This window comes from Phragmites australis, chromosome 4 (assembly GCF_958298935.1).
Source record: "Phragmites australis chromosome 4, lpPhrAust1.1, whole genome shotgun sequence".
In the NCBI taxonomy this organism is placed as follows: Eukaryota; Viridiplantae; Streptophyta; class Magnoliopsida; order Poales; family Poaceae; genus Phragmites; species Phragmites australis.
Window position 1 is genome coordinate 16,279,291 of NC_084924.1, and position 10,790 is coordinate 16,290,080.

At 42.4% G+C, this 10,790-nt stretch overlaps 1 protein-coding gene across 1 annotated transcript; it reads left to right on the forward strand.

Moving 5' to 3' along the window:
• Positions 1 to 4,194: 4,194 nt before the first annotated feature.
• Positions 4,195 to 10,262, forward strand: LOC133915822 (T-complex protein 1 subunit alpha). The gene is made up of 17 exons (XM_062359156.1): positions 4,195 to 4,470; positions 4,573 to 4,637; positions 4,917 to 5,006; positions 5,105 to 5,191; positions 5,277 to 5,336; positions 5,459 to 5,509; positions 5,595 to 5,690; positions 6,069 to 6,134; positions 6,830 to 7,047; positions 7,218 to 7,314; positions 7,584 to 7,670; positions 7,942 to 8,076; positions 8,181 to 8,285; positions 8,973 to 9,101; positions 9,187 to 9,290; positions 9,698 to 9,788; positions 9,870 to 10,262. The coding sequence occupies exons 1-17, from the start codon at positions 4,398 to 4,400 to the stop codon at positions 9,951 to 9,953; spliced, it is 1,638 nt and encodes a 545-aa protein (XP_062215140.1). The 5' UTR covers positions 4,195 to 4,397; the 3' UTR covers positions 9,954 to 10,262.
• The last annotated feature ends 528 nt before the right edge of the window (positions 10,263 to 10,790 follow it).

The following is a 10,790-nucleotide window of genomic DNA, read 5'->3' on the forward strand; positions in this document are numbered from 1 at the left end:
CTTACCAACTACAGCAAGCTCGTCCTTGATCCCGACCATCTTGGTGAAGTAAGCCGATGTAGACATGGATCCCTTCTTGAGGTTGACGAGTTGCACGCGCAGATTGGACACCCGCGCCCTGGAGTGCGCAGAGAACATGTTCTCAAGCGCCTTCCAGAGATCGGCCGACGACTCCAGTGTGGCGACTTGCGCCAGGACGTCTTTGGCGACCGAGTTGATCAGGTAGCCTAGAAGCTGCTGATCTTTCGCCAGCCATCTGTCGTACTCCGGATTGGGTACGATGACTTCCTTCTTCACAGCATCTTCCTCTTCGATGGTCTTGGGAGGTGCTGGAGATTTTCCTTCAAGGATGCCCATGAGTTGGGCTCCACGGATGGCTGGGAGCACTTGCGCCTTCCAGAGGCGAAAGTTGTCCCTGGTCAATTTTTCAGAGACCGGGGGACCAAGGGTTGGCGGGGTGTAGCTGGATGATGACGCCATTGGCGACTAGGGATGGAAGGTAGATGTATTAGGAAGAAGATGCTCTGATTACCATGTAAAAGATAGGGAAAACGTGGTTACCAAACTCGGTTCACCACGGGTACATGTTATATAGTGGCAAAAGCCGATAGGATTACAAGGCTGTTGTGTTTGGTTGGTTTGTTGTTCAACTTGGTTGAGAAGAAATCTATCTCTAACTCTATCTCTAGAACAGTCCAACCGAACCACCAACAGCATTATCACATGTTACAAGGAGAATCTCAACTATTTCTAACAGACACAAATGCTATTTTCAGTAATAAAAAAGAGAAAAATAGAAGCAGCGGGAGCGGCATTCGAGCCACTGCCGCCGCCGCTCCTATTGCCAGCTCTGACCATATACTCATCTCAAACACAAGAACGTACACAATCTCACCATATTCACATATCTGTCGGTACATAAAAACATAATCTCATTCATATACTCATCTCATCCAAATACTCATCTCTGCCGGTACATAAGAACACAATCTCATCCATATACTCATCTTAAACACAAAAAATAATCAAATCAAATGGAAAGAATACTCATCTCTGCCGGTACATAAGAACACAATCTCATCCACACGTTGCTCCTACGCTTGAGCCACACGCTGCTCGAAGGCCAGCCTCCGCCCTCTCCTACGCTCGAGCCGCCTGCCGCCCGAGTCTGCTTGTGGTTGTGGAGGAAAGGAAAGAGGTGTGTGTGTGTGAGAGAGAGAGAGGAGGACGGTGCCCCCAAATCAGGAGAGAGGAGGAGATCCAGTTCGAGAGAGAGAGAGGGAGAGAGGAGGCTAGAGTGGTGGCTAGGAGCTCGTAGAGCTTGGCGCTCTCGATGAGCATGGGCTCGATAAGTGGGCTATTGCTCTTCAGAGGCAGAGGGAGGGAGAGAGAGAGGAAGAGATAAGGTGGTAAGAGAGTGACGGAGGTGGTGAAGAAATAAAGGACGCGAGCTGAGCCGAATGGACGTGAGCTGAGCCAAAACGCCATATAACAGAAATTTCGATACGTTCGCATCAGTGCCGATTGTGGTTCGAACTAGCACTAATAATCAGGTATCAGTGTGGTTCTTAGCGATTCCATCATAGTTCACGTACGAGAGTTTAAGAACCGATACTGATGCATCTTTTGTTGTGGTTTTTATTGAACCGGTATTGATAGAGCGTTACCTTTAACCCCCTTTGTAGTAGTGTAGCTATGTGTTATACATGCTTTCATGCATTATGTGTTCAACATTATTCTGACTGATCTTTTGTTTCCTTTCTGCACGCGTATAAGTGGAGCGGCCACATGGCTTGTTTAATCGTACCATGCATCTATATATGCTCAAAATATTGAGCTATCATGCATGCACCTTCCCTGCATGCAACCCTATGTGACTTGTAGTAATTAACGCTAAGCTCAGCACACCGTTGAAGATGTGACAGTATGGAAAAAAATGTACTACTTATAAGATAAGACATGATCTTGGATTCTATCATTCCAATATGAGTAAATTTCATAAAATTCGGATAGGTTGACACTAAAGTACCCAAAACTACAGAAGACAAGGAGACAAGAAAGTAGTGTTGGCTTGACGCGGTGGAGGACCGGTGTAGCAAGGTGAAGCAGTGGAGATGACCTGACCAATTCGATGATGAAACCGATCAATAAAGTAGAAGATTGGGCGTGGTCGAAGAAGTTTGCACTTGGTCTAGAGGTCCAAGAGGTTGCAGAGTGGTCATGCAAGTGGTCGCGCCACCCGAAACCTTATTGACGCCCTCATGTAGACTGGAGATACTGCTCATCTTCCTCCCCGTGTGCACACCGAGGAAGAAGGTCGAGTGAAACAACAGCTCAACACCACAACACAGCAACTCCGATAAGAGGAAGAGGAACATGATTGGTTTGTTCGCAGACTTGTTATCTCATAATGCACCTTAATGCCTAGATGTCTCAGGACTTCTATAGTCAGCGGTGAGTCACTAGTAACAGCTGCAATTAACCTGAACATTTCAGCCAAGAAACTACTGAAATAAACACCATAAACAACCATAAAAACTGTTGAATTAAACGAGCCACTAGTAACCGATCAATTAACCGTATTAATTGTCTCTTATGACTGACAGAAATAGAGAGAAGAGCTTTGGAATTTTAAGAATTTAGGCCTCTCCATGAGCCTAATTCCAATGGGCACACCATGTTAACGAACAAGCTAGCAGGTCAAGGTGCAAAGTGTCCCAAGTGGTACATTTCCTAGAACAAAAAAATTTCAATCTGTAATTTTACTAGATTCTCGCTATAAAATTATTTGGATATGTAATTCTGCGCTAGTTTGGCCATCTATATGTTTTGCGAAATTTATTTCTTCTATTGGAGTACCTTCCATTTGATTCCGATCCTGAGACACGTTCAAGATATGACATAACGAAACAAAAGCAGGTCGAGACTTCAAATAACATGGGGTTGAGCCGTTGAGCTGAGCCATTTCCTTACGAAAAAAAGGTTGAATCATTTTTTTTGAGAGAAAAATAAAAGGTTGAATCATTCACCGATTGGCGGCCATATGAAGATTTAGTTGACTGGCCAAACGCCATCAAGCGCTACCTAAAAGCTCCATATCAATAAAAACATGATGAGCTAGTTTTAACTCTTGACCTGTAATGTTAAGCCTACGTGATATGATTCCGAATTTATCTCTTGTGTGTGTGAGAGAGAGGTTGCCCTTTTCTTTCACCAAACGGCTGCAGTAATCGACAATGTATCTATTGCATATATAAATTTCTATATGTAAATATGCGATAGATAAATCATAAAAATATACGTCCAAACGTCCCTCTCTTAACAAAAGCATCTTGCTTCCATTTTTTCCTGAAAAAAGATAGTATAACAACGGGCCAACACAACAAGGCCAGTAGTTATGGGAAATTTACGAGCAGCTACATCATCAGTATATAAGCATGCTTTGCTTTTCAGTAACTTGTGAGCTACGGGAAAGGAACACACATGCCAGGGTATGCCACATGTGTCTCACCTTTGGTAAACATTATCATCATTCGCAGTAATCTGCAGGTAGTTTAAGATAATCCAGTGGGTCATTATCCCTGGATATGTAACCTCGAGAAGGACTCATGATTACATAATTCTATCATGCGCTTCTTGAGAAATCATAAGGTAACAAACTCTTGCCGATAAAACAAATTCTATTTCTAAAGTTTAGCTGGTTCAACAGCCTAAGCTGAGATACTAACTTTTATAAAATTGATATCAAAACAGACGACCTTGACACTTATACTAGTTTGTGCAATCTTTGGTAAGCACTTACAGTGCTGGTTGTTGCACATGCACTAAATGAAGATAATATGTTGTCTGACACTGTAAAGAACACTAGTTTAGGATCAAATTAGTTGTTGTGGACCGTCGGATTTCTTGAGCACAAACAGTGGTACGAAGAGGCTCAGCAAACAGTGGGCCAGAGGGAGGTTGCTGAGACAGATCTGCCGCCGTCGAAGAAGAGCCTAATCTTACTTGGAATGGACTGGGGCTGGGGCTGGGGCGGCAGTCCGTGGGCCTATCAGCATTCGATGGGCTGGACTCAACGCGGCTAAGGGAGCCCAAAAACTAGGTGGACCAGGAAGCTCTTGAGCCCGCGAGCGCGCCATGAGGGCAAGGCCCACGCGGGTTAGGGTTTGCCTTCCCCTACCCTACCCCACCCCACGGGAACATTCGGCGTCGGCTGCTCCCTCCATCTCTCCATCTCTCTCTCTCTCTCTCTCTCAAAGCAGAACAGGTGCTCCACGGGAGCCCGCCGCCGCTTCGAACCCTAACGTGCTAAACCCCTCGGCGCCGCAGGCTGAAGCAGCAAACCCCCACCGCCTCCAACTCTCTCTCCTGCCGCCTACACACTCCTCGCCGCCGCCATGTCGATCGCAGCCCAGACCGTCGACATCCTCGGCGAGCGCCAGTCCGGCCAGGACGTCCGCACTCAGAACGGTAACCACCGCCCCTTCTCCTTGGCACCAGATCCCGCAGCGTCGTGGGAGGGTCTGATAGATCTAGTGGTTCACTTACCGTTTCGTGCTTGTGTGATCGCAGTGATGGCGTGCGGGGCGGTGGCCAACATCGTCAAGTCCTCGCTCGGTCCCGTTGGGCTCGACAAGGTACGCACGCGCCTTCCTTTTTGATCTATTTGGTTGTGCGGAGCTTCCTACAATGCGCCGTGGATGCAAACTTTAGGTTTGTAAATCACTGTATGACCCGCTTGCTATAATTGTCATTTCTGCTCTCTCCCTCAAGAGCTGAATATTGCGCTGAAGACGTAGATGACTGGAAAACCTAGTTTCCAGTGATATATCCGAGATCACTGTCTCTTCTTAAGATGATGTGCTTTCTGTACTCAAATCAGGATAATCGTAAATTAACTTAAGCACATTTTGTAGATGCTGGTGGATGATATCGGTGATGTTACAATCACAAACGATGGAGCTACTATACTGAAGATGTTGGAAGTCGAGCACCCAGCTGCAAAGGTTTTGCCTGGCAGCAAATGCCAAAATCTGCCAAATGTTGTTTGTCTTGATTGCTTTTTTGTGCTTATGTATTTTTTTTTGTGCCCATCGATTACTAGGTTCTTGTTGAGTTGGCTGAGCTCCAAGACCGGGAGGTAGGAGATGGAACAACATCTGTTGTGATCATCGCTGCAGAGTTGCTCAAGGTAGTGAATGTGCTGTGCTTTTCTCGCCTATGAATTTCCTGCCAGCTGGCTGACACATTCATAAAATTCTGTTTCTTTTTGTCAGAGAGGCAATGATCTTGTGAAAAATAAAATCCATCCCACCTCTATTATTAGTGGCTACAGGGTGAGTTCTATAATTTTTATTGTAGTTGTAGTAGCACATTAATTTTAAAGGTCATTTCAGTGGCAAATGCATAAACTTTTACATTTTTTATTCCCCCCCCCCCCCCCTTCATATTGTACCAGCTTGCCATGCGTGAAGCTTGCAAGTATGTTGAAGAGAAGTTGGCGACCAAGGTAAGAGAATACTATCTTCTGAAGCTAGCATGCTCCATTGCACGCTAATTGTTGTGCTGATATGAGTATTTATCTACACTTTCAGGTTGACAAACTTGGGAAAGATTCCCTTATAAACTGTGCGAAAACAAGCATGTCCTCAAAATTGATTAATAGTGACACTGATTTCTTTGCAAGTCTGGTAAGTCTTATGGGTCTTATGTGTACTTCAGGTTACTTAGTACCAGGGGATTCTTTGTTTGGTACATTTGTCCCTATTGCTTCATACACATAGGTGTTGGTTTCTTAATGTGTGCAAACAGTAAAATCCTTGGTTCATGAATGGTATTTTTAGTTGTAAATTTTGGTTTGGTGTCATTTATTTAATATTTACTCAATACATGTGTTTAGAGGCACTCTGCCTTTTTGCTTCCTTAGTTCTGGTGGTATTTTATGCTGTGATGTTAAGTTTTCTGCCTGACTGTTTATCTATCCGAGGAGCCAAATGTTAGGACTTACGCTTTCTTTCTATTAGATACAAACTATATGATATTCAGTTGGACTAACAGTGATGTCTTAGGTTGTAGACGCAGTTCAAGCTGTCAAGACTACAAATGCTAAGGGAGAAGTGAAGTATCCAATCAAGGTCAGTAAAGCACATTTGCTTAGGCTTACAGCTCTGCACTACTGCTCCACCACCGCAAATTCTATCATATGGATTTGCTCTGTAGTGAATGAGACGTCCAGCTGTGCTTCTATTCTTTTCTTTTTCCACTGATTGCGTACTTTCTGATGGTATACGTTACAGCCTATATAATTGTTTGAACAATGCAGGCACTATTGTACTATTCCATCTGATCCAGAATATAAGGTGTTTTAGGATCCATGTTGGTCAAACATTTAAGGTTTCGACCATCAATATGTAACAAGTTATGTAGATTGAAAACATCAAATTGATGTTACTATATCCATCATGAAAAATATGTTTGTAATCTCTAATTATTTTTATTTGAAATGATATATTTTCATAGAAGTTGCTGGTCAACGTGTCAGTGTCCTACAACTTATATTTTGGATTGGAGACTTTGGAGTGAGTATTAAGTTGAGATGATGTTATTTTGCTTTATGTACCTTTTTTGTTATGTGTTGGACATCTTGAGAGAGAATATTGCAGTTCAGTTTCTACCGTAACATTGTCTTGTCCGATTTCTTGATTTTTATGTTAACTATTCCACGTGGAAATGCCATTTGAAATCTTTGCTAGGAATGTGGCTGAAATGATCCCTTATCCTTTCTCCATTATATTTTGCATGTAACCATGGTTTTTGTTTTGTTCTGCAGAGCATTAATATTTTGAAAGCTCATGGTAAAAGTGTCAAGGATAGTTACCTGTTGAATGGCTATGCACTAAACACTGGCCGTGCGGCTCAAGGAATGCCTACTAGAGTCACCCCTGCTAAAATTGCTTGTCTTGATTTTAACCTTCAGAAGACAAAAATGCAACTGGGTATTCAAGTTCTCGTAACTGATCCAAGGGAACTTGAGAAGATCCGTCAGAGGTATTTGCAGTTTAAGTTTTGCAATGCACAAGTTTTCCTTGTTAATTCCTGAGTCAATCAGCAATGGTCATGCTTTCATCAACACTTTTTTACGTGCTACTTGTTTCTTATTTCTTGTGCTGGATTTCCGTGCTTTTGTGATACCTAACACCTCACTTTTCTTTTGGCAGAGAATCTGACATCACAAAGGAGAGAATTGAGAAAATTCTTAAGACTGGAGCTAATGTTGTGTTCACCACCAAAGGAATCGATGATATGTCGCTAAAGGTTTGTTTTCAGAATTTAAGCAGAAGCACATTCTGTTATTATCTTCATGTATTTATTATTATTACTAGTGGTGGTGGTTGTAGATTCTATCACCTTTACTGTTGAAGATTTTCTGTGATTGATATGCAAATGCATATGCATGTGCCATGGAGGATCCTCTGTGGAGGATGGGATGGGATTATCTGTGCATGTCTATCTTTCTACGTGACATCTTCCTGGTGACTGTCTCTGAATCGCCTTTCTTTTTTGTGATGAAACACCATTCTCAGTACTTCGTTGAGGCTGGAGCAATTGCAGTAAGGCGTGTGCGGAAGGAGGATTTGCGCCATGTTGCCAAGGCCACTGGTGCAACTATGGTATGCTTACACAACAGAACTCGATGAATAATGATCCAGCATTTTATTCTTGATGTTCCCTAGGAATAGGGCAGAAAATTTAGCGGCTTGGCCAGTTACCTGCAATTTGTGATTATTCTATTTCCTGATGCTAGCAATGTATTGCGGTCAAATAGGATTATTTTCTTCACGAGACCTTTTACTTCTCTAGCGCATGTGTTAATGTTAGAGCATCCTAATATAGAGCAAAGTGCTGTCAGTAGGTGGTTTAATTACTGAATCTTCATCACAGGTGACTACTTTTGCTGACATGGAAGGTGAAGAAACATTTGATTCATCATTCCTTGGACATGCTGATGAAGTCGTGGAGGAAAGAATTGCTGACGATGATGTTATTCTGGTGAAAGGCACGAAGAATACCAGCGCGGTTTGTATTTTTTATTCCATACCAATACTAAGCAAATGTTTGCTATGATGAGAAAGACATTACTTTGAAGATAATGGCATCACACTTGATTTCCTTTTATGCAGGTCTCCATAATACTTAGAGGAGCGAATGACTTCATGCTTGATGAGAGTGAGCGGTCTTTGCATGATGCCTTGTGCATTGTAAAGAGAACCCTGGAATCCAATATGGTAAAGCCTATTGCGGCTGTCTCTTTACATGTTGGTCTGCTGCAGTGAACACATGTTTTCAAATCCTTCACATATTTAGAAAGTTTGTGATGTATAGGAAAACATATACTCCCTCTGATTTTTTTTCTTCTAAATGTAAGCTATTCTAGAACTTCTATGCACCTTTTTCTCTTTTCTTCCTTCCTTGCCCTTGCTTAATAAATGCTACCATTCTCACACATGAATGAGTCAATCTTTCCCAATGCAGTATAAATGAAGGGCAACAAGGTCATTTGATCTACTTTCTTAATCTTTGTGCATAAGTTTAAAACGATCTACATTTGCAATCAGAGGGAGTATTCTTGTGTAGTCTTGCTTATTTCTGTGCTATGCTAAGTGGCCATTCTTATTCAAGGCAATGTATTGAAACTTAAATAGCAGCAATGCCTGTTATTGAGGATTGTTTTCACACCTGGAAGAACGCCATAGTTCATAATCATTCTTTGGTTGAGCCACTCAATGCTTTCATCTCTATTACTGGCATTCAAAATATTTTTCATTGACGATGTGTAGTTTTGGAAGATATTAAAACAGCATCTTGTTTTCTTTTTGGTTCCCAAATGCACTTTGCTTTAATTTTGAATGGACAAAAAACTAAATACTGTTGGTAGTGATTGTGTTTTGAACATGTATAAATTGTTCATGCAGGTTGTTGCTGGTGGTGGTGCAGTTGAAGCTGCATTGTCAGTGTACTTGGAGAATCTTGCAACAACCCTTGGATCTCGGGAACAACTGGCAATTGCCGAATTTGCGGAATCTTTGTTAATCATACCAAAGGTTTTGACCTGTTCTATTTCATGTGTTTATTACTCCCACACTGAACCACATCATATTAATGGTTAGCATGACCTTGTGGTAACAGGTACTCTCTGTTAATGCTGCAAAAGATGCGACTGAGCTTGTAGCAAAGCTTAGGGCATACCATCATACAGCTCAAACAAAGGCTGATAAGCAACATTTTTCAAGGTAACTACAGACTTAGTCTTATTTCGTTCTCTCTGACTAAAAGAGCTATGATTCTATGTTACATTTTTTAAGTTCTGAACTGTGAAAACTGCTTGGATGTATTTTGTATTGCATCGAAAGTTATCTGCCTATACTATTATATGCTAGTTAGCCAACCTCTTAAAAAAAGAATTGGTTTCATGATTTGTATGATTAAGCAATACATTGACATTACCCTCAATTCTCGTGCTGTGCTTATAGAGTTACCTGTGCACCATTTGAGTTTTTGTTTGTAGAGTTCGGCTACATTCCAAATTGCCAGTGCAATTGCACGTAGATGAACTTTAGCAGCATATCATATGATTTTGTATACTTCCGCGGATCTTCTGTGCTGTGGTTGCCTTTAAGTTTGCTTCCTTGTTGTGCAGCATGGGTCTTGACCTTTCGAAAGGTATCATTCGCAACAACCTTGAGTATGGTGTGATTGAACCATCAATGAGCAAAGTAAAGATTATTCAGGTTGGTCCACGTGTTCCCCTCTGGTTATTGTATTTGTGATGTTTGAGATTTATTCCATCATCTTACACATTCTCCGTGCAGTTCGCCACTGAGGCAGCCATTACTATCCTGAGGATTGATGACATGATCAAGCTTACCAAGGAAGAGAGTGGTAACGAAGAGTAGCCAGCTCACCAGTCGGAATAGTTATGTGATGGTTGGTTGTCATAGCGTGTATTTTGTTTGTTTGTTTGATGACATTCTCTTGGGATGCTGTATGAAATTGCGAATTTATGTGCATCCCTGTGGGATGACCTTGTTTGGAAGAGGACAAACCACGATTCGGGAAGCAAGTTGTGTACTATTAGGCCAAAACAGCTCCAATTTTCAGAACATTTGTTAGGTTCCGCCATAAGAGAAACTGGTGTGTGTGAGTGTACGATGATCTGGGAATGAGAACAACGAGAACGTATCTGATGAAGTCTGCGCACGGCGGACCTGATGGACGGCTGGTCTCTTGGGACGGATGGGGTGTTGGCACTCATCTCGCAGCCACCCGTCCGTCGTCCTGGTAACGCAACTGTGCGGCTTTTTAGTCGATTGTACGGGTTCTGTTGTTCTGTCCTTCCGGGCAGGTGGTTCGCTGGCTTTGCTGACGAGGGCACTATATAAATCTGTTAAGTACAACCAAAATCCATGTCTGACAATGGAGTGTCTGTTGCAGAAAGCCAAAATTTCTTGTGTCACAGATTCTCGATATCCTCTGCTGAAAGCTTAAGACTTCATTGGTGTCCTCACTGTGCTCTTGCATGTAAGAATCAACTTTATGTACCTGGAAGAAGCAGTTCACCGAGGAACACAACTTTGCCAAATGTAACGAATGCAGCTCTTGCAAAATTACAGAACAGAACATAAGGCCAGTATCTATGGGAAATTTACGAGCTACTGGATCGGTGGATAAGCATGCTTTTGCTTTTCACAGTACCTTGCTTGTGAGCTAAGGGAAAGGTACACACAGGCCAG